Genomic DNA, 24,574 nt, shown 5'->3' with positions numbered 1-24,574 from the left:
GGCAGCCACTGAGATCATCAACCAAAACATCAAAAGCCTCCCAAAGACAAAAGTGGAAAGAAAAACGTTTCTGTACAATCCAGCTGACAATCCATATGGATATCACAGAATCATAGAATCAACCAGGTTGGAAGAGACCTCCAAGATCATCCAGTCCAACCTAGCACCCAGCCCTAGCCAATCAACCAGACCATGGCACTAAGTGCCTCATCCAGGCTTTTCTTGAACACCTCCAGGGTGTTACAGTCTAGACACATTTCTGCCACAGCAGAGGAATGGGGTACGTGGTGGCTGGTTATAGAAGAGATTAAAACTCTGAGGCCCTGTAAAATATCCATCCAGCTGTTGAGTTGCTTCAGAGTGACTCTAAATGCACCACAGTTTTCGGATTGCTTGTGGAGGCGCTGAAACTGTAGGTGAGGAATCATGGAGTGCACTGGGTTGGAAGGCACCCTCAAAGGTAATCTTGCCCAACCTCCTTGCAGTTAGCAGGGACACATCAAAGATCCTCTAGTTCCAACCTCCCACCATAGGCAGGCACACCTCCCACTAGAACAGGTCACCTAAGGCCTCATCCAACCTGGCCTTGAACACCTCCAGGGAGGCTGTGCTCCACAGCCTCCCTGGGCAACCTGTGCCAGTGTCTCACCACCCTCACTGGAAAGAACCCTTTCCTAACACCCAGTTTGAATTTCCCCTCTTACAGTCTAAACCCATTACCCTTTGTCCTGTCATTACAAGCCACCGCTTGTCACTGGTCTCCAGGTGGACATTGTGCCATTGATCACCACCTCTGCGTGCCATGATCCAGCCAATTCCTTATCCAGCAGTTCTCCAGCCATCAAGTCCATGTTTTTCCAGTTTGGTGACCAGGATGTCATGTGGGACAGAGTCAAATACCTTACTCAAGCCCATGTAGACGATGTCAGTTACCCTTCCTTGGTCCACTGTTGCTGTGACTTCATCATAAAAAGCCATCACATTTGCCTGGCATGATTTGCCTGGCATGATTTGCCCTTGATTAAACCATTGCTGGCTACCACCAATCACCTCTGCTTTGTTTTCCATTTGCCTCAGCAGAGACTTCAGGAGGATCTGCTCCATCATCTTGCGAGGCACAGAGGTGAGACTGACTGGTCTGTAGTTTCTGGGGTCATCCTTCTATCCCTTCTTGAAGCTGGGTGGTATGTTTGCCCTCTTCCAGTCAGCAGGAACTTCACCAGTCTGCCATGACCTTTCAAATATGATGGACAGAGGCTTAGCAACTTCATCTGCCAGTTCCCTCAGGACCTGAGGGTGGATCTCATCAGCCCCATGAGATATTTTACAAACAGTTGGAGGCTGTCTCAAGATCTTCTGATCTTGTCCTTGTGGGTGACTTTAACCTGCCAGATATCTGCTGGGAACTTAATTCAGCAGAGAGGAGGCAGACCAGGAGATTTCTAGAGTGCATGGAGGACAGCTTCATGACCCAGCTGTTAAGTGAGCCTACTAGGGGTCAAGCTCAGCTTGACCTGCTGCTGTCCAACAGAGAAGGGCTGGTAGGAGATGTGGCAGTGGGAGGCTGCCTGGGGTGTAGTGATCATGAGTTAGTGGAGTTTTCAATATGCAGGGAGGTAGGGAGGCACTACAACAAAACCTACACCTTGGACTTTAGGAGGGCAAACTTCAATTTGCTTAAGAAACTTATTTCCAAAGTCCCCTGGGCAGCAGTCCTTGGGAACAAAGGGGTCCAGGATGGTTGGACCTACTTTAAACAGGAGCTCTTGAAGGCACAGGAGCTGGCAGTTCCCACGTGCCGAAAGATGAGCCGCAGGGGGAGGCGACCAGCCTGGATGAGCAAACAGCTCCTGAAGGAATTGGGGGAGAAAAAGAGGGTGTATCACCTTTGGAAGGAGGGGAAGGCTTCTCCTGATGTGTTTAAGGAGATAGCCAGATTATGCAGGAGAAAAATTAGAGAGGCTAAGGCCCAGCTAGAACTTAGGCTGCCACTTCCATGAAGGATAACAAAAAGCACTTTTATAAATGTATCAACGCTAAAAGGAAGGGCAAGAAGAGCCTCCACTGCTTACTGAACCAGGAGGGGAACACTATAACTGATGATGAGGAAAAGGCTGAGGTCCTGAATGCCTTCTTCACTTCAGTTTTCAACAGCAAAGAGGGAGAAGGAGGCAAGTTGCCTCTTGAACTGGGGGATGGGGTCAGGGAGCAGTGTGTTCCCCTGGAAATTCATGAAGAATTAGTTCAGGACCTGCTGAGCCACCTGGACACCCACAAGTCCATGGGACCAGATGGGATCCATCCCAGGGTGCTGAGAGAGCTGGCAGCTGAGCTGGCCAAGCTGCTCTCCATCATTTTCCAGCAGTCCTGGCTCACCAGAGAGGTCCCAGGAGACTGGAAACTGCCAACGTGGTCCCCATCCACAAGAAGGGTGGGATGGAGGAACCTGGGAACTACAGACCTGTCAGCCTGACCTCAGTGCCAGGGAAACTGATGGAGCAGGTTAGCTTGGGGGTGATAAGAGCGCACCTGAGGGATGGCAAAGGGCTCAGGTCCAGCCAGCATGGGTTTAGGAAGGGCAGATCCTGCCTCTCCAACCTGATCTCCTTCTATGATCAGGTGACTGCTTGGTGGATGTGGGGAGCCTGTGGATGTGGTCTGTCTGGACTTCAGCAAGGCCTTTGACACTGTCCCCCACAGCAAACTGCTGGCTAAGCTGTCAGCCCATGGCTTGGATGGCAACACTCTGTGCTGGGTTAGGAACTGGCTGGAGGGCTGAGCCCAGAGAGTGGTGGTGAATGGTGCCACATCCAGCTGGCAGCTGTCACTAGTGGTGTCCCTCAGGGATCAGTGCTGGGCCCCATCCTCTTTAACATCTTTACAGATGATCTGGATGAGGGCATGGAGTCAGTCATCAGCAAGTGTGCAGACGACACTAAGTTGGGAGCAGATGTGGCTGGGTTGGAGGGCAGAAGGGCTCTGCAGCAGGACCTTGACCACCTGCACAAACGGGCAGAGTCCAAGGGGACGGCATTCAATAGCTCCAAGTGCTGGTGCTGCACTTTGGCCACAACAACCCCATGCAGAGATACAGGCTGGGGTCGGAGTGGCTGGAGAGCAGCCAGACAGAGAGGGATCTGGGGGTGCTGATTGATACCCACCTGAACATGAGCCAGCAGTGTGCCCAGGTGGCCAAGAGAGCCAGTGGCATCCTGGCCTGCATCAGGAATGGTGTGGTCAGCAGGAGCAGGGAGGTCATTCTGTCCCTGTACTCTGCACTGGTTAGACCACACCTTGAGTCCTGTGTTCAGTTCTGGGCCCCCAGTTTAGGAGGGACACTGAGATGCTTGAGTGTGTCCAGAGAAGGGCGACGAGGCTGGGGAGAGGCCTTGAGCACAGCCCTATGAGGAGAGGCTGAGGGAGCTGGGATTGGTTAGCCTGGAGAAGAGGAGGCTCAGGGGAGACCTTATTGTTGTCTACAACTACCTGAGGGGAGGTTGTGGCCAGGAGGAGGTTGCTCTCTTCTCTCAGGTGGCCAGCACCAGAACAAGAGGACACAGCCTCAGGCTGTACCAGGGGAAATTTAGTCTGGAGGTGAGGAGAAAGTTCTTCACTGAGAGAGTCATTGGACACTGGAATGGGCTGCCCGGGGAGGTGGTGGAGTCGCCGTCCCTGGAGCTGTTCAAGGCAGGACTGGACGTGGCACTTGGTGCCATGGTCTGGCCTTGAGCTCTGTGGTAAAGGGTTGGACTTGATGATCTGTGAGGTCTCTTCCAACCTTGATGGTACTGTGATACTGTGACTTGTGCATATTCAGATTAATTGCTCTCTAACATGGTCTTCAATTATAGTGGGCAGATCTTCCTTCTCCCAGGCCTTACTTTTGCTCTCTGGGACTTGGACATCGTAGTTGGAGCCCTTGCTATTGAAGACTGAGACAAAGAAGTCATCAATCACCTCAGCCTTATCCATGTCCTCTGTCATCAGTTCTCCATTTCCCTTCTGGAAGGGTCCCACATTCTCTCTAGTTCTCCTGTTCTCACTAATACCTGAAGAAGTTCTTGTTCCCCTTAATGTCCCCAGCCAGATTCAATCCCAGCTGTGCTTTTGCTTTCCTAACCTGAGCTCTGGTTGCATGAACAATTTCTTTGCATTTGTCCCAGGTTCCCTGTCCTTGCTGCCATTCTCTGTAGGCTTTCCTCTTGTATCTAAGTGTGTCCCAGAGCTCTCTATTCATCCACGCAGGCCTCCTGGTGTTCTTACTTGCCTTCCCCTTTTTTGGGATGCATTGCTCCTGGGTCTGGAGAAGGTGATCTTTGACCAGCTTTCCTGGGGCCTCCTTTCCAGGTCTTTTTTCCCATGGCACCCTGCCAAGGAGGTCCCTGAAGAGGTTGAAGTCTGCTCCTCTGAAGTCTAGAGTAGTGAGTTTGCCGTGCAGCCTCCTTGATGCCTTGAGGATCTTAAAGTTTACCATTTCATGGTCACTGTAGCCAAGGCAACCTTTCAGCTTCACTTCACTCACCATCTGGGCAATCTGTTCCAGTATTTCACCATCCTCATTGTGAAAAACTTCCTCCTAATATCCAAGCTGAATCTACACTGCTCTAGTTTAAAACCACTGCCCCTCGCCCTACTGCTACATGCCCTTGTAAACAGTTCCTCCTCTTTTTGTAGGTCTCTTTCAGATACTGAAATGCAGTTTAAATTCTTTCCAGAGCCTTTTCTTCTGCAAGCTGAACAAACCCCACTCTCTCAGCCTGTCTTTGTAGAAGAGGTACTCCTGCCCTCTAATCATCTTTGTGGCTCTCCTCTCGACCTGCTCCAGTAGGTCCATGTCCTTCCTGTGTTGAAGACTCCAGAAATGATTGAGGTGAGGCCTCACCAGAGCAAAGAGAGGCAGAATCACCTGTCTTGATCTGCTGTGCACACTTCTTTGGTGCAGGCCATGGTGCAGATGGCCTTCAGGGCTGCAAGTGTACATTGCTGGCTGATGTCTGGCTTTTCATGTCCAAATTCTTCTCTTCAGGACTGCTCTCAATCTCACCGTTCCCCAGCAGGTACTGATAATGAGGAGTGCCCGACCCAGGTGCAGGACATTGCACTTTGCCTTATTGAGCACTATGAGGTTCCCCTTAGCTCACTTCTCTGGCCTATCTAGGTCCCTCTGGATAGCACCCCATCCTTGTCTGCTGGCCATCAGCAAACTTGCTGAGGGTGCACTCAATCTCACTGTCTATATCATTGATGAAGATGTTGATCACTACTGGTCCCCGTACAGATCCCTGAAGGACATCACCAGTCACCCATCTCCAACTTCAAGCCATTGACCATTACCTTTGGGATGCAACCATCCAACCAATTACTTATCCACTACCTATCAAACACATATCTCTCCAGTTTAGAGAGAAGGATGTTGTAGAGGATTGTTTCAAAGGCTTTACAGAAGTCCAGGTAGATGACATCCATGGCCCTTCCCTTGTTCACTGCTGTAGTCACTCCACTGCAGAAAGCCACCAGCTCAGTCAGACAGGACATGCCCTTGGTGAAGCCATGCTAGCTGTCTGAAATCACCTCCCTGTCCTTCTAAGAGGCTTTGTTCCATGATATTCCTGGCCACAGAGGTGAGGCTGACAGGTTGGTAAAGAAAAGGATCACAAGAGCAGGTAAGAGAGCATGACATGCTTTTTTAATGAATAAAACTATTCTCTACCTCAGTTACAGCTTCTCCTATCGACTTTATTTCTTCTTTTCTGATTTTTCTTGCAGTGTTTACTACATTGTTTGGCAATGGCGTAGAAGGAACAAGAAAGGACTTAATGTCTCAATAAATGACCCATGGCAGAGCCATGTAAGGGCAGAGTGTTAGATACTGTTTTCTTTAACTGAGAAGAGCTTATCCTGTTCCAAACGATAACAGAAGATGGTGACCAGAAGTTTTCTGGAGCTCTGCTTTGATGAGGAAGTAGGTCACTAAACATGACAATGACAGAAACTGTGCAATGTTATCTCCTAAGTTTTGTCCTCCAGAAAGGGTATCTCCCCTGGAAGTCAAATGTTTGTGTGACATCCTTACTGCTGACAGAAACTGCTTCTTCTGCATGCAAGGAGATTATCCCTTGAGAGTTACTTCATTTGAGTGCAGAAGTTGAACTTGCAGCCTTTCTCCTTCCTTTAATAAGGATTCTGCACTACTGCCAGAGCTTGCAGCAAGAACAAGGAGGCCCTCCTAGAAGTAGTACAGTGAAGTTTAGATTTAAGACCTTCATCTCAGATAAGCTGAGAGAAGACCTTAAAAACATCCATCCTCTTGTTTTGGTGGTGCACATAAGTTAAAAGTAAAGACCAATCTTGAAGGTTATAAATACTACTGAAGTAAAATTCTCTTTAAACGTGTATACCTGGACCTGCTGGACAGGTATACACAAAAGACAACAAATAAATGCAAGTTAAGGAAAGTAAATCCCTGCAGACATGACAGAAATTACTCTGTGTAGACATACATACACAAAAAAAACCCCACCTCTGGAGAGAATAGATACAACTAAGTCCAGAAATCATAGTCTGTCCTCTGTACACTTACTTCACTGGAAGCCAGCTAAACTGAGTGGCTGCTGCCTTGCTTTAGGTGAGAATATTCACTCCCTACAGATTGGGATAGTAGCACATGAATGGAGTTTGGAGACAAACCTATCTCTTAGAAAATGCCTGCAACACACCTTTCACTTAGTGTCATGAAAAAAAGTATTTGAAAGAAATTAAGTTGTAAGGTGCCCTGACATAAAAAGGAGGACAATGCTGGCCTGAAAGCAGATAACTGTAAATAAATGTGCAGCATAGTATATAGCTACCATGTGAAATGCATGCAAGCAGTATGAATATACAGGAGAAGTGCAAATGCACTCAGTAATCAGACAGAAACAATCATATCACTAAGTATATACTTTCAGAAAAAGTAGACATTGTTATTTAATGAGGAAAAAAAAACAACCCACTGTATGTGGTGGAAGAAAAGGAGTTTAATTAATTAGGACTTTAAATTAGCTTCCCCCATCCCTGGGGACTGAGTGGCTGGAAAGCAGCCAGGAAGAAAGGGACCTGGGGGTACTAGTAGCTGAACATGAGCCAGCAGTGTGCCCAGGTGGCCAGGAGAACCAATGGCATCCTGGGCTGATTCAGGAACAGTGTGGCCAGTAGGACAAGGGAGGTTATTCTGCCCCTGTACTCAACACTGGTCAGGGCACACCTTGAGTGCTGTGTCCAGTTCTGGGCTCTTCAATTCAAAAGAGATGTTGAGGTGCTGGAAGGTGTCCAGAGAAGGGTGACAAAGCTGGTGAGGGGCCTGGAACACAAACCCTATGAGGAGAGGCTGAGGAAGCTGGGGATGTGCAGCCCAGAGAAGAGGAGGCTCAGGGCAGAGCTCATTGCTGTCTACAACTACCTGAAGGGAGGCTGTAGCCCGGTGGGGTTGGCCTCTTCTACCAGGCAAGCAGCAACAGAACAAGGGGACACAGTCTCAAGTTGTGCCAGGGGAGGTCTAGGCTGGATGTTAGGAGGAAGTTGTTGTCAGAGAGAGTGATTGGCATTGGAATGGGCTGCCCAGGGAGGTGGTGGAGGTACTGTCCCTGGAGGTGTTCAAGAAAAGCCTGGATGAGGCACTTAGTGCCATGGTCTGGTTGACTGGATAGGGCTGGGTGCTAGGTTGGACTGGATGATGTTGGAGTTCTCTTCCAGCCTGGCTGATTCTATGACCTCCCTCAAACCACAGAAGCTATTTGAGCCACTGAAACCTGTTTCTCTGCTTGAAACAAAGCTATACATTGAGTTACATAAATGAAGCATGTCAAGGAGAGGTATGAAACCTGAAGTATGAATTGTGTGTCTGGAAGGACATCTTTTCTCCCACTATGTCACTGATGAAGCAAGATATTACAACTTCCTATAAATCCAGTTTTCATTCATATTCTTACAGTAATACAACACCCTAAGGCTGAGAGAATAAAAAAGGTATCAATGCTTATTCAAACCAAAATTTATACTAAAGACAAATGAGCCTACTAAAGAGGCATTTACTCTTTTGAAGAGTAAGTATTGATAAATGCACCCAGTTTCATTGTCTGTTAAATAATAACCCTTTAAATTAAAAAAACTGGAATGCATTTAGCTTTGATGAAAAACAAGAATGGGTATTAGGAGTGAAGCCAAAATCACGCAGAGACAAGAAGTGCTTGTAAGAACAAAAATTAACATACAAGCAGAGTTAGTTACATCTAGTAGGGAAAGAAAAAAGATATATGTGGAAATTGTATCAAAATGCAGTAATAACACTACAGAGGGATGATGATGTGGGTTAGGAACTTTCCCTCCCACACTATTTGAAATTTACCAAACTAACTCAGAGGGCTTGGGAAGTAAGATGAAGTTGTATTTACAGCATGGCAAAATGTACACACAATATTTATAAGTATTTACAATTACATACAAATTAGAAATACAGAAATCCAAACTCCCTCTTGGACAAAGAAACTGCCCAGAAGGGCTCAAAGCTACCCCCACAATAAGCAAGTCAATAAAGCTTACGTGTTAGTTATTACTAGAGAGTTTAGAGCAGAGACATTAGACCAGATCAAAGGAGAAACAAACAGAGCAATGTCCAAAGACAAAGTGAGGGAAGATGGTTTACATTATAGCTTTTTATCTCTCTCAGCAAACCAATGAATGGTACAGAGGCCAATGGGATCTTGGAGTGCATTAAGGAGAGTGTGTTCAGTAGATCAAGGGAGGTTCTGCTTCCCCTCGGCCCTGCTGAGACCTCATCTTGACTACTGCTTTCAATTTTGGGCTCCCCAGTTTAAGAGGGACAGGGATCTGCTGGAAAGGGTCCAGCAGAGAGCTACAAGGATGATGAAGGGACTGGAGCACTGCCTGATGAGAGGCTTAGGGACCTGGCATGTCTTAGCCTGGAGAAGACAGAGAGGGGATTTAATAAATGTTTTATAAACACCTGAGGGCTGGTCATGGTTGGGGGGACAGGCTCTGCTCACTGCTCCCTGGGATAGGACAAGGAGCAAAGGGTGTAGATTGCAGCACAGGAGGTTCCACTTCAACACAAGGGGGAACTTCTTTACTGTAAGAGTCAGAGAGCACTGGCGCAGGCTGCCCAGAGAGGCTGTGGAGTCTCCTTCTCTGGGGACTTTCAAGGCCTGTCTGGATGCCTTCCTCTGTGATCTGTGCTAGATTGTGTGGTCCTGTTCTGGCAGGGGGAGTTGGACTCGATGACCTCCTTGCGTCCCTTCCAACCCCTAATATCCTGTGAGCCTGTGATTATTTTCTTTTCACAGCCACAAGCTAGTTTCTCTCATTAAAATATCCCAATTAGCCTCAAACCAGCACAGCTGAGGAACACAGCTGTCAATAAATCAGATGAGTACAATATAAAGTTAAATGAGATTTGCCCAGGTTCCTATATCCACAGCTTACCCAATGAACAATATCACCATACACCTTTTGCAGCACCCAGCTTAGGGGTAAAATAACAATTAAGTTCATCTAGCCAAATCAACCTGAAGTATTTGGCACAAAGGCAACATCAGCATGAGTATTTACTTGTAGCTAGGTAAGCTAGAATTCAAGAGCCAAACCCCAGGTAATGTTAGAATTAGGAATTTAGTAGAACACAGACTGAGTATGGCAGTGATTATTAAGAATTCTACATACCCACCTACCAGACAGGTCAATCTTACACTTCAGGACATTCATGTGTTTCACCCTGCCTTTAAAATCTGTTTGAGGCAGGACTGAGGAAGGAAAAAAGTATTTCAGACATGTGAACTAAAAGAAACTTTTGGTTGATGCTGTCACAATCAAAAACCTCCACACTAATTAAATGTGCCTCACTTTGGTGTGTTTTTATTAATTTCTAAGAATTGCACATGCTTACATTTTATGCATACCCCTTTTAAAGGGCATTTTCCCAAAGAGCAGGGAAAAAATCCTGTTCTTCAGAAAAGACAGAATGAAGTACTTTGGAGCTTGAGGAAAAACTTGTAATGGCAAAGATGTCAACTGATCGAAGCTCTCTCCTGTAGCTTTCATGGTTTCTCAAGTCAAAACCAAATAGAGCTTGACAATAAAATAGGAGTCAGTGTATTGTAGTTGACTTTACATATCAGTTGCATATATTGTTTTGGTAATTCTTCTGACAGGGCTACTTTTAACCTGTTATAACAACTACCTTTCTTGACTAACAATGGACTTAAAAATGTTTGCACCTCTAACAAAACAAAAGAGACTACTGCCCTTCCTTTAACACATCTGAAACAGCTACACAAATCAGAGAATCATAGAATCCACCAGGTTGGAAGAGACCTCCAAGATCATCCAGTCCAACCTAGCACCTGGCAGCCCTAGCCAATCAACCAGACCATGGCACTAAGTGCCTCATCCAGGCTTTTCTTGAAGACCCCCAGGGACGGTGCCTCCACCACCTCCCTGGGCAGCCCATTCCAATGCCAATCACTCTCTCTGTGAAGAATTTCTTCCTAACATTTAGCCTAGACCTACCCTGGCACAACTTGAGACTGTGTCCCCTTGTTCTATTACTGGTTACCTGGGAGAAGAGGCCACCCCCCACCTGGCTACAATGCCCCTTCAGGTAGTTGTAGACAGTAATAAGATCACCCCTGAGCCTCCTCTTCTCCAGGCTAAACAGGCACAGCTCCCTCAGCCTCTCCTCATAGGATTTGTGCTCCAGGCCCCTCACCAGCTTTGTTGCCCTTCTCTGGACATGTTCCAGCACCTCAATATCTTTCTTGAATTGAGGGGCCCAGAACTGGACACAGTACTCAAGGTGTGGCCTGACCAGTGCTGAGTACAGGGGAAGCCAGAGAACTTTGCAAATGTTCAAAAGAATTTTGAAATCAAAACATGTTGTGGAGGGACTGTAGGCCCAAAAATAGGCTTCTTTATGCCCTATCCTGCCTGGACATGTTTTTCTGCCCTATCCTGCCTGGACATGTTTTTCTGCCCAAACCAGAGGTAAACACATTAAATGGATAAAAGGGGCACAACAGACCTGGTGCCACAAAGTCTGGCCTGCCTAGGGTCTATGTTGTATAAGGTGTTTGTAAACAGGTTGTGTAAGCCCCCACACACCCAGCTCATGCCTCCCTAGTGCTAGGCCCATGTGATTCCCATATTTGGGAGGTCCAGGCACTGTGGCATTTGCCTATTATGGTATTGTTTGGCTGACTGCCAACCTGATTGGTCATTCACGCCAAGGGGCCATTAATCTCAGCCCATAAATAGGGGCACACAGGTAAACAACGTGCCTGGACTCTCCCGATGGCTTGGACTCCCCACATTGCTTGCCTGCTTGCGTATTCACTTGCAGAGCTCACTTAAGCCTGCCTGTATATATGTGGAGCTCATAGTCTCCCAGCCAGCTGTGCACACCTTGCACGCCTGCTGCCTTATCATTGCCTGGCAAGCGCCACTGCCGTTAACCAGGAGCAGACTCTGAATTGTCTACACGCGATCGGCCTGTCTGGCCAGCATTACATCGTGCTGAGACAGCACTACATCCTGCCTCTGCACCTTAGGTCCTGCCTAAGAATCCCTGGACAGAGCACCCAGAAGAAGCCAGCAGCACAAGGTCAGAGACTGTCATTTCCCCACAAGCCAGGAAGAATCTCCTTTCCCTGAAGCCAGGAGGATTCCAGCCTCAAAGTCCACGGGCAAAGCTCCCTTGAAGTTTGGACACTGGCATAAGCTGTGACGTAGCCCCAGAGGGTGATTGATAATTAATAAGAGTTGTAAGTAAATGCTTTAATGCCTCTGTAATATCTGTTGCCTCTGCCATAGAGCAGAAAGAGTTTTCAGCCCACCAGCTGGGCGAATAGTGTGTAGACCCCAAACAGCATTAAGCTGTGGGGAAACGCCTCTCTCTGTTTATAGTTTGAATGTTTGCTAGTTATTAACAAGCTACTGTAGATATTAATCCTAGAATGTTTTCATAACTGTGTAGAATATTTTTATTACTAAATACAGTGGTTGGGGGTGGCAGAGTTCAGAATATTGAGTTTAATAAATATATATTTTTATAGAATATCATCTCGCACCAATTAATCTCTCTCCTCCACCACAATTGGCGTAGGCAGCAGAATACCCCTCTGTGACAAAACACTAAAACACTCTTAAAAACAGCAAAAGAGGATTGCAGATATAATACCAGAAAGATGCTTCCTTGAAATGTATTACTTTGGCCTCTGGGTATTGCGCACACCGTTATCGGTTGGGCCAAGAGCACTTCTTTGTGCCCACACCTCTAGATTTATCATACTGCTATTCAAGTCTCTACATGGGTGCACAAAAACCAACTGCCCTTAAAGATTTACTGTGCCACTACTTAAAACCATTAGAAGCTCAGCAGGTGGGGCCAAGAAGAAGGAAGGTACACAGGCACCTGAAACACCTCAACACTTTTTTAATTTAGCAGGCAATGATCCCTGTCTCCCTTCTCTCCACAGCAACTTGCACAGAATCTTTCAAAAAATGAAGGAAAGGAGGATATTTTAATAAGAGAAGTGAAGGAACAGTGTTATTCCAATGAGATGTCTGACAGGTATCTCAAACACACTGGTAAATGTATGTGCATGTCAATACTGACCTAACCAGACATCCTAGAGCTGTTTAGGCTGCCTTTGTTCTAATAGAATCATAGAATCAACCAGGTTGGAAGAGACCTCCAAGATCATTCAGTCCAACCTAGCACCCAGCCCTATCCAATCAACCAGACCATGGCACTAATAGAGGTAAGCTCAAACTATTTTCCAAAGGAATGCTTGAAGCATTTGGTTTGAAGCAGTTGTGCTGTTCTGAAATGAAACATGGTCAACCTCATCTAACCAGGCACTGTTCTGGTTGGCAGAGGAGTCTTGGTGTGCCTGGACTAGTTTTATTTTAGAAGGAAGTAACTAAATCTCCTCTGGAGATATGCACCATATGTCCTCTAAGCCTTCACATCTCCATTATGACCTGAATAGGTGACTAATCCTTTGGACAATTTCTGAAGTCTGTTCTGATACAAAAACACACTTGCTTTGGGCAGGGACTGAACTTGATGCCTTTCAGAGATACCCTCTACTCAGCTATTTCATGATTCTATGAAAAATACCAAACATGCAGATCACCAAAGCAAGCACCATGACAGTGATTTGATCTGCTCCTGTTCTTTCAAGTGATCTGCCAAAGTAAACAAATTTCCATGTCAAATAATTCTTACTTGCCAGCTTCATATCCTAATTTAATACAACACAAATTACCCTGTGTACTGAAGAAGTTTTCTATAGCAGTGCAGGTCTCTCTGCAGGTTTCTTTTTGCAAAGGTAGATTAGCCTGTGCAATGCTCATTATTGTCAAAGCCATACTGTGCAGAACTCCAGCTAGTTTCTTTCAAGTTAGCTTAGATATCTGCATGCCACACTGATAAATGCAGTTAATATGCTGCCGGCGTTACACAGTATGAGGAACTAGAAAAACCATACAATGTACAACCTGAAGAAACACTGGCAATCATTAAATGGTGGAAATTAGGTTTCAGCTTGATATTATAATCCCTTCACAGTGGTTAATGATATCCATTATAAACCAGAACTAGTTCCAATTTATCTGCATATTCATTAGCACCTCAGCACAAAACCTTTCATTTTTAGCTATGTGACAATTTAAAATACATTGATTGCTGCCACCACGATTCTGTTGCCTGTGTACTTCTTCTGTCCTTCTCAAAAAAGATAGGGGAAAAAAAATGGAGAGAAAAATGCAAAGAATTGAAAGGAAATTGAGGAGTTACTCAAAGAAAAACAGAGATGATCTGCGTAAGGGAGAAACACCACTTACAACAAAATAGCCTCCCAGCATAGTAATGAAGTAAAAGGGTTTCTATGTCTGGCATGTAAATATTTTCACTTAAAATGTGTTCTAAATTTAATTTTCATAGAGAGTATAATTTCTCAATCCACCCCTCCCTCCACAATTACTTATCATCTTTTGTCCAGATTCAGTTAAGTTTGTGTGCTAGTTTGAAGCAAGCTGGAATGTTTTGGTACAAGAACTAGATAACAGGCAGTGAAATGAAAACAACTGATGTCAACTTCTCTCACAGTTACGCTGAGAGCTCTGGGAAGAAGAAGTAAACTTTCTCCATTTTGTCTTTTTTTTCTGCCTTTGCCTTCAGACCTGGTCACATCTCATTAACCCTGCTCCTACTAACCTTGCTCCCTAACCTCTTGGCCGCACCTCTTTTCTTCCTGAGAACTGGGGTAAGGTTGAGAGGGACCGGGGAAGGTGTTGGGGTGGTTTGAAAGCCCCTCCTGGGGACTCAGGTTTCTGGGAGGGGAGTTGTGCTTTTGTATTGTTTATCCTTTGTATATTTCTGTATATAATTGTATATAACTGTATATATTGTAAATAGCTGCTTGTAAATTCTGCTAGCTGTAAATAAATTGCTTCATCTATATTCCCAGGGTCCGTCTGAGTTAGCTGGGGCAAACTCAAAAGTGTGGGGGGGCGGGTAAGAGCCCAAACCATCACAGTTTGTTAAAAAGTCTTGCTGAATTGCAATGTTTTAAAAGCTTCCCCCCCAAAAAAAAACAAACAGCCAGGAAAAATTAAAAACTACAGAAGAGACTTCTCCAACAGGTCCCCAGTTGTGTTGACACGTAAGAAAACAGACACTGCAGGTTATTTATGTGAGGAACAGTGAAAAATGAAGTCTTTACAATATTAATGTGCAAGGAAGCTGATGAAACTCCCTTAGAAGGTCCATTTCCTTACTACTATTGCTCATGGGATAACCTCTTCACTGAGTTCACTGCTTGCTGCTGCAACCAAAATAAGTTTTTATATCTTTGTTAGCCAGAAAATTCTAGACAGTGAATCCTACCACATCAGTTCCATGTCTCCTTTCCAGGAGAAGTCGGAAGAGATTAGCTGTAATCTTGTTATCTTGAACACCTTGTCCAAGGCCGCGGTTGTCATCCTGCATAAGTCGACGATCCATGATCACTTCCAACTGACCTGAAAGAGCAATACAAAGATTATACTGGTAATGAGAATATGTAAAGCTTGGTGTATGTGAGAAAAACACCCTGATATTTCATTTATCAAGAATAGCAGATCCATATTGTTGGGACTGATTAAGAAAACAGCTTATAACACTAGGCTTCGGCTGTTTATAATCTTCTGCCTTTCAGCAGACGGTTCTGCAGGTTTTCACTGTAAGAGCCACCACTGTACAAAAGAGAACAAACCACTGAGTTCTGCTGTTTCATTCTTCAGTTCCATCACATTTCTTGGGTGAGGAATATCTGGTTCTGACAATTTCTTGCTCATTTTCCTTTTTTTGTGATCTCTCTTCTCTGTTTCTGGTTTGACACAGATCTTCCACTGACAATGACAACTTCAGTCTCCCTGCATATAGAGAGCTTGGCACAACTGGAGAAATTTATTTCCTTTCTTCAAACACTAGCATGCATGGTTATCTCTGAATGCACAATTCCAGACAATCGCATAGGACAGGTCTTTATAATATCTATCATCTTCAACTTACCATTTTTCATGCTTGCAACACCTAGAGACTGAGCTGAATGAAGCGTCAAACGAACACCAACATCCTGAATGTAAGCCATTGTAGTCATAGGATAGATATTTGCTTGAACAGGCAATTTGCTCATTGTCAGTCTGGGCTGGATCTGCAATATGAATGTGAACTTCAGTAGAATACATTATTATTATCCATTATATTTTAGGGACTTTTTCAGACAGTTATTCCATGTGCTTTATAAGCACAACCTGTATTATTTAGCTTTTTTGAGATTGAATTTTGGAAATCATACCTTCAGTGTACCTTTAGATCAAAGAACACTTAAATAAAAGTGAAAGATTCATCAAGGGAACACACTGAAGAAGCAATTATCACAAGTCTAGAATGAGAAACCAAATTTTCTCCTCTAGACAGCAAGCAGGGAACAGATTCAAAGTAACAGAAAAGGAGTTGTTGGCTTATAATGGAACTTCTTAAAGTGCTAGTGGAATTTTCAAATGGTGCATAACAAATGAATAGAATCAAAACGATTTTCATGTTTAAATATTCCCTACACACTAACTGGGAAAAAAGTAGTCTCTTACTCAGCAAGTATGTCTTTTAATGTATTTGCAAAACTGTTTGCAGGAAAGAAGGTAAAGAAAATAATTCTTTTTTTATAAGAAAACAAATCTTTTTGTGTCCTGCAGAGTCCAAGCTAAGAAAATAGTCACTATACTTCATCAGATGCATTACCAATAGAACAATTACTACTCTTCAAGAATTAATCACTGTGGCTGTTTGAGTTAGATTTCTAGCTCAGACATAGGGGGGAGGTGACCCCTCTAGGTATAGACCATAGAGTGGCAACAATGGAGAAGTTAATACAATTCCATTGGAGCATCAAGAGCTTTATGTCTAGAAGCACAGCTTGTACCTTCCCACTTGAGCTGCACCCCTTGCTATCATCCCCCCTGCTGCTGTTTTGGCTGCTGCTGCTTTGCTGCTTCGCTGCCACTTGACCCCTTCCCCTTCTTCGTTAAGGTTATCATACTCCTTGCACTGTCATATTTAAACTGTAAGAAATACAATTTCATCTTTCCCTGACTTTTCAAAAAAGAAAAAAATCTGTGTTGTGGTGAGTTTATTCTACTGGGGGGAGGATCCACCCTAACCCAGGACACACAGCAGCAAGCATTTGTCATATGTAGACCACCATTACCTGATATCCATTAAGATCAGTGTAGAATCTGTTTTGACTGTTTATGTCAGATGAAATCCTCATTGCAAGCTCACGGTTATATTCTCCTCTAATATCCACAATATTGGAAACTTCAAGAGATTTGCCTTCCAAACCTGCATTTATTAGAAGTGGGGGAAAAAAAAAATATTTAAAAGGGCATTTAAAAATCTCACAGTTTTAAAAAGTAACTGCCACATAGAAAAGAATGACCAAGCTCCTGTCGTGGAGGGACTGTAGGCCCCAAAATAGGCTTATTTATGCCTTGCCTGGACATGTTTTTCTGCCCAAACCAGAGGTAAACACATTAAATGGATAAAAGGGGCACAATAGGCCTGGTGCCATGAAGTCTGGTCTGCCCAGGACCCCTGTTTGTAACCAGGTTGTGTAAGCCCCCACACGCCCAACTCATGCCTGCCTGGTGTAGGTCCATGTGATTCCCATATTTGGAAAGTCCAGGCCTGTGGCTTTTGCCTATCATGGTATTGTTTGGCTGACTGCCAACCTGATTGGTCATTCTAGTGGCCAAGGGGCCATTAGTCTCAGCCCACATTGAATAAATAGGGGTGCACAGGTAAACAACGTGCCCAGACTCCCCGCATTGCCTGCCTGCGTACTCACTCGCAGAGCTCACTTAAGCCTGCCTGTATGTATGTGGAGCCCATAGTCTCCCAGCCAGCTGTGCACATCTGCACGCCACTGTGGTGAGTTACCAGGACCAGATCCTGTATTGCCTGCCTTTACCTATGGAGCTCAGACTCCAGTGCAGCTGTGCATCCTATTGCACACCTGCTGCCCTACTGTTGCCTGGCAAGCGCCACTGCCGTTAACCAGGAGCAGACTCTGAATTGTCTACATGTGATCGGCCTGTCTGGCCAGCATTAAATCGTGCTGAGACAGCACTACATCCTGCCTCTGCACCTTAGGTCCTGCCTAAGAATCCCTGGACAGAGCACCCAGAAGAAGCCAGCAGCACAAGGTCAGAGACTGTCATTTCCCCAGAAGCCAGGAAGAATCTCCTTTCCCCAAAGCCGGGAGGATTCCAGCCTCAAAGTCCATGGGCAAAGCTGCCCTGAAGTATGGACACTGGCATAGGCTGTGATGTAGCCCCAGAGGGTGATTGATGATTAATAAGATTTACAGATGAATGCTTTAATGCCTCTGTAAATTCTATTGTCTCCTGCCATAAAGCAGAAAGAGCTTTCAGCCCACCTGCTGGGCAAGTAGCATACAGACCCCAAGCAGTATTTGCCACGGGGAAAAACTCCTCTCTCTGTTTATAGTTTGAACTGCTTGCTAGTTATTAATAAGTTATAGTTGGATATTAATCCTAGAATGTCTTTCATAACCAGGTAGGATCCTTTTAATATTACAGTGGCTGGGGGTGGCAGAGTTCAGAACATTGAATTTAATAAATATATATTTTTATAGAATATTATCACAGTATCATCAGGGTTGGATCATCAGGTAGTTGTAGACAGCAATAAGGTCTCCCCTGAGCCTCCTCTTCTCCAGGCTAACCAATCCCAGCTCCCTCAGCCTCTCCTCGTAGGGCTGTGCTCAAGGCCTCTCCCCAGCCTCGTCGCCCTTCTCTGGACACGCTCAAGCATCTCAATGTCCCTCCTAAACTGGGGGGCCCAGAACTGAACACAGCACTCAAGGTGTGGTCTAACCAGTGCAGAGTACAGGGGCAGAATGACCTCCCTGCTCCTGCTGGCCACACCATTCCTGATGCAGGCCAGGATGCCACTGGCTCTCTTGGCCACCTGGGCACACTGCTGGCTCATGTTCAGGTGAGTATCAACCAGCATCCCCAGATCCCTCTCTGTCTGGCTGCTCTCCAGTCCAACCCCAGCCTGTATCTCTGCATGGGGTTGTTGTGGCCAAAGTGTAGCACCAGCACTTGGAGCTATTGAATGCCATCCCCTTGGACTCTGCCCATCTGTCCAGGCAGTCAAGGTCCTGCTGCAGAGCCCTTCTGCCCTCCAACCCAGCCACATCTGCCCCTAGCTTGGTGTCATCTGCACACTTGCTGATGACTGACTCCATGCCCTCATCCAGATCATCTATGAAGATGTTAAAGAGGATGGGGCCCAGCACTGATCCCTGAGGGACACCACTAGTGACAGCTGCCAGCTGGATGTGGCACCATTCACCACCACTCTCTGGGTCCGGCCCTCCAGCCAGTTCCTAACCCAGCACAGAGTGTTGCCATCCAAGCCATGGGCTGACAGCTTAGCCAGCAGTTTGCTGTGGGGGACAGTGTCAAAGGCCTTGCTGAAGTCCAGACAGACCACATCCACAGGCTCCCCACATCCACCAAGCAGTCACCTGATCATAGAAGGAGATCAGGTTGGAGAGGCAGGATCTGCCCTTCCTAAACCCATGCTGGCTGGACCTGAGCCCTTTGCCATCCCTCAGGTGCGCTCTTATCACCCTCAAGATAACCTGCTCCATCAGTGCCCCTGGCACTGAGGTCAGGCTGACAGGTCTGTAGTTCCCAGGTTCCTCCATCCCACCCTTCTTGTGGATGGGGACCACGTTGGCAGTTTCCAGTCTCCTGGGACCTCTCCGGTGAGCCAGGACTGCTGGAAAATGATGGAGAGCAGCTTGGCCAGCTCAGCTGCCAGCTCTCTCAGCACCCTGGGATGGATCCCATCTGGTCCCATGGACTTGTGGGTGTCCAGGTGGCTCAGCAGGTCCTGAACCAATTCTTCATGAATTTCCAGGCGGCAGAATACCCCTATGTGACAGCTCCCAGAACACCATGGTCTAGTTTTGCCTTTCTAATCTCTTTCCTTTTTATCTAAGCAGACATTGGAAGCCAGTTAAGTTACGTAACATATTATCCATTAACGTTTTGTATTAGGACATGGTACGGATTGGAACGGGTTAATTGGGAAATGGTCCATGGCTGGCCAAGGAATATGTTTGACTGTGTAGACAGAGCATGCTGCTTCAAGATAAGGAACTGGCAGGAGGGGTCTTAAAGGCAAGGCTGACAAGGGCAATTGGGAAAACAATAGCTAGAACCTAAGTACCCCTGCTAATGTCAAACCTGGTGAGATGGATGCACAGGAACCTTCACTCCTACATATGTGAATGTGGGGTCTGGCATCTCCCACCACGTTCTGGGCAAGGACAGTACGATAAAGGGGAGACTTCTCCCCAGGTTCTTAGGCAGCTGTGATAGAGGGACATCTTGCCCCCATGGGGACACTCATGAAATATCATGCCCACTGGCCTCCAACCAAGCACAGCTGCAATGGAGAAATGCAGCAGCAGGATCTAATTTTTGGATTATATTCAGGCCTCTAAGTACTTTGGGATTAACAAAGGGAGACACTGAAATCTTGGTTTATAGGACTCTGAGTGTTACTGCCTTTGTCCATGGGCCTGAGGGGGCCAGACCCACTTTGGAATCTAACTAGAACACACTTGTGGTTCTGGTGAATCCACTAGCAATGTGGATTCTGGTAAATCAGCAGCAAACAGCACAGAACTATTAAGTGCTGTCTTTATCAGCAAATAGGCTGGAACAAGACATAGCCATTCACTGTTCTCCTTGACTGAGCTGCCATTCACAGGAAGAAAATCAACCCTTCTTGACAGACACTGTTCCACTAAGCAGGAAACTGGTCAGATGTTTTAACCAAAATGAGGAGCATCTTCCTTAAGGACCACAAGTCAGGAAACCACACATAGATGTGACAGCAACTAACGCAGGGAAAGATGCTTAATTATTAAAAGAAGGATTAAGTATCTGAAGAGGCAAACAGATGTTCATTAAATGTTTCATTCTGCAGTGATTTGCATTGAAAATTAATACTTAATAAAGAACCTAAACTTTCCATACAGTTAGAGACACAGTTTGGACTGGAAGCATACCATCATCCCGTATGACTGCTTCTACTCTTTCTGTAGTCTTATGAGAGTAGGTGAGATGAAATTACATTGTGCTTGTCTGATAAATTGTAAACAGAAGATGGGAGACAGAATGGCTGGAGAGCAGCCAGGCAGAGAGGGCCCTGGAGGTATCGGTGGATAGTAGCTGAAGATGAGGCAGCAGTGTGCCCAGGTGGAGCCAATGGCATCCTGGTCTGGATCAGGACCACTGCAGCCATTAGGATGAGGGAGGTTATTCTGCCCCTGTACTCAACACTGCTCAGGCCACACCTTGAATGCTGTGTCCAGTCCTGGGCTCCTCAATTCAAGAGATGTTGAGGTGCTGGAAGGTGTCCAGAAAAGGGTGATGAAGCTGGAGCACAGCCCTGTGAGGAGAGGCTGAGGGAGCTGGGGGGGTGCAGCCTGCAGAAGAGGCTCAGGGCAGAGCTCATTGCTGTCTGCAGCTACCTGAAGGAAGGTTGTAGCCAGGTGGGGTTGGGCTCTGCTGCCAGGCATCCAGGGGCAGAACAAGGGGACACAGTCTAAAGCTGTGCTAGGGGAGGTCTAGGCTGGATGTGAGGAGGAAGTTGTTGTCAGAGAGAGTGACTGGCATTGGAATGGGCTGCCCAGGGAGGTGGTGGAGTTGCTGTCCCTGAAGGTGTTCCAGAAAAGCCTGGATGAGGCACTTAGTGCCATGGTCTGGTTGACTGAATAGGGCTGGGTGCTAGGTTGGGCTGGATGATCTTGGAGGTCTCTTCCAACCGGGTCAGTTCTATGATTCTATGGTTAAAAACTGAGGGACTGATTAAACTATTTAGTCCTTTAAAACTTGAAGAGAGTATTTTAAAATCTCAGACACAAGACCCAGAGGCATGCTCATCAGTTTGGTCTTCTGAACTGCTAAATCTTTTGCAGAGGGACAACGTATCTTCAAATAAAACTCTTAGATTCCTGCTCACACGGACAGAGTTTAGCACCACTTCTTTGTTCCTTCCAAACAGTTCCCAAAGCTTTTCAGCAGTTGTATTTGAGAGAATGTTTCCTTAAGAAAATCTTTACTCAGCCAAATTATATTAAAAAAATATACTCTGATCCTTTACTTGATAGAATGCTCAAAGTGTTCTCCTGCCTGAGTTGTTACGCTACTATTTAATGTGTCAAGACTGCATTTTTGCCACATGCAAAGGGTACCAAGCCCTGTATGCTTCCTCATTAAAAAAAATAAACCTGAATGCCACCTGCAGCAGTACCAGCAATTGTTAAATGTTATCTACAGTGGTAAATACTGAAACAAAAAACAATCATGAAAAAGGTTCACACAGTTATTTTTACTTTCCCAGACCCAGTCTGGAAAAAGCAAACCTATATGCCCCACTCTTGACACACTTAGTTGTGAGTTATTTTAAAGCAGAGTTATTAAAGCACAAATACATAGAATCATAGAATCAGCCAGGTTGGAAGAGACCTCCAGATCATCCAGCCCAACCTAGCACCCACCTTTAGCCAATCAACAAGACCATAGAATCATAGAATCAAGTAGGTTGGAAGAGACCTCCAAGCTCATCCAGCCCAATCTATCACCCAGTCCTAGCCACTCAACTAGACCATAGCATTAAGTGCCTCATCCAGTCTTTGCTCAAACACCTCCAGGGACGGTGACTCCACCACCTCCCTGGGCAGCCCATTCCAATGCCAATCACTCTCTCTGCCAACAACTTCCTCCTAACATCCAGCCCAGACCTCCCCCGGCACAACTTGAGACTGTGTCCCCTTGTTCTATTGCTGGTAGCCTGGCAGAAGAGACCAACTCCCACCTGGCTACAGCCTCCCTTCAGGTAGTTGTAGACAGCAATGAGATCACTCTGAGCCTCCCCTTCTCCAAGCTAAACAAGGATGCAGTATTTTAGTTTACAATTTTAAATTTACCAGACTATGAACTATTCTCAATTCTTTTCTAATTTAATACAATATAAATTACAATGAAATAAGAATCTTCTGATTGAAAAAAAAACAAAGTCATGCTGATATCAAAATTGGATGCCAGTGGAAGCAGAAAAAGGTAAAATTCCCTCACTGATCAATTACTGAACAGAGCCATGAAGTCTTATTATAGTCTGGCCAATATCAATAGAATACTACAGTCAAAAGTGGAAAAAAAAGAGTTTTTTTTTCCAAATTGGAGAAGGATCTGAAGGTCTTGGATGTACTATCAAACAGCTAGGTGAGTCATACAATCAGGCTTTCCATTTCCTGGCAAGCATACAGGTTACACAAGAGTATCAAATAATTAATAAAAATAAGAAGTATGTACACACATCTATAGAGAATCACAGAATCAAGCAGGTTGGAAGAGACCTCCAAGCTCATCCAGTCCAACCTAGCACCCAGCCCTGTCCAATCAACCAGACCATGGCACTAAGTGCCCCAGCCAGGCTTGGCTTCAACACGCCTAGGGATGTCGACTCCACCTCCTTGTTACTGCACACATCTTGTAGAAAATCAAGATATCTTCTTGAAATTGAAATCATTGCATACACAAATTATGTGTTAAGAACTGGTAGTGAGTGATTTTCACTGACAAATGAAGCATACTACTTCTGGGAGGCACTTAAATATAAGAAAAACGAGTACTTAAAAAATAAACAAACTTAAAACAACCTTACCCTAACCTAAAAGACAGTTCAGGTTTTCCCCCTTCTCTATACTACAATAAACATTCTTTTAATCTAATTTCCCTCCTTGCTAAGAAGTTCAATTTACCAGAACACACACAACAAACTAACTTAATATATTTGACAACCTAGCACAGCTTGACCATAAGGTATGCAGATTTTTTTCCATCTAGGCTCATTTTAAATATTAGCCATATCTATTAAAACCCTCACAATCCTGAGTAAAAATGTAGTGGTTTGGGTGTTCCCTTCTCCCCCACACTTCAGAAATCACCCAGACTAGATTCAGCCAGCTCTGGAAATTGAATGAAGCTTATATTTACAGCTGGCATAACATACAAGCAGATATTTACAGTTATGTACAGTTATAGACAGAAATAGACAAGGTAAAAGGTGATACAGAAACACAACAGCCCTCTCAGAAACCTGAGTCCCCAGGAGGGGCTCCCAAGTGCCCTTCCACCTTCTCCCACCCCTCTACCTTACCCTAGACGTTGTCTTGTGCCCCAAGGAAGAATGGAGGGTTGGCCAATGGGGTTAGGAAGCAAAGTGGATTAATCAGAGAGACGGAGGGTGAGGTTAGAGAGAAATGCAGCTCAGAGCTGTTCAAGGCAGGACTGGACGTGGCACTTGGTGCCATGGTCTGGCCATGAGCTCTGTGGTAAAGGGTTGGACTTGATGATCTGTGAGGTCTCTTCCAACTTTGGTGATACTGTGATACTGTGACTAGCAAGACAAGAGGAAATGGCCTCAAGTTGAGACGTGGGAGATTTAGATTGAACATCAGGAAAAATGAGTGGTCAAACATTGAAACAGGCTGTCCAAGGAGGTGGTACTGTTATCATCCCTGGATGCATTAAAAAAGCGTGGAGGTGGCACTCCTGGACATGGTTTAGTGGTCATGGTGGTGTAAGATTGATGGTTGGACTTGATCTTAAAGGTATTTTCCAACCTTTATGACTCTCTGATTCCAAGTTAATACAACTGCACCACGATTTCCTCCTGCTTTTACTTTTTCACTGGCCAATTTAATCACAGAAAGGTAGAGAGTTTCCATAGTTACTGTTCTAGGACTCTTTGTGAAATCAGTAGTTGAACAGCAGAGAAACATAAAATCAAATTCTTACTGAACAAAACCCAAGCAAAACTGATAGGAAGTTAGGTCCTAATTGTCAGTAAGCCAGTGTTCAGTCCTGG

General features: G+C 45.4%; 1 protein-coding gene across 2 annotated transcripts in view; it reads right to left on the bottom strand.

Annotated features, from left to right (window-relative positions):
- Positions 1 to 24,574, bottom strand: part of MAN2A1 (mannosidase alpha class 2A member 1) — a 145,459-nt gene that overhangs the window by 17,806 nt on the left and 103,079 nt on the right. For both annotated transcript variants that reach the window (XM_064139924.1, XM_064139925.1), the window contains 3 exons: positions 16,803 to 16,936; positions 15,608 to 15,749; positions 14,942 to 15,075 (listed from right to left, as the gene is read on the bottom strand). In XM_064139924.1, the coding sequence (XP_063995994.1) occupies positions 14,942 to 15,075; positions 15,608 to 15,749; positions 16,803 to 16,936 (410 nt within the window). The remainder of the gene's footprint in view (positions 1 to 14,941; positions 15,076 to 15,607; positions 15,750 to 16,802; positions 16,937 to 24,574) is intronic.

The sequence above is a fragment of the Pogoniulus pusillus genome, chromosome Z (assembly GCF_015220805.1).
Source record: "Pogoniulus pusillus isolate bPogPus1 chromosome Z, bPogPus1.pri, whole genome shotgun sequence".
Classification (NCBI taxonomy): domain Eukaryota; kingdom Metazoa; phylum Chordata; class Aves; order Piciformes; family Lybiidae; genus Pogoniulus; species Pogoniulus pusillus.
The sequence above is the reverse complement of the archived record's forward strand: the minus strand, read 5'-3'. Positions and strand labels throughout refer to the sequence as shown.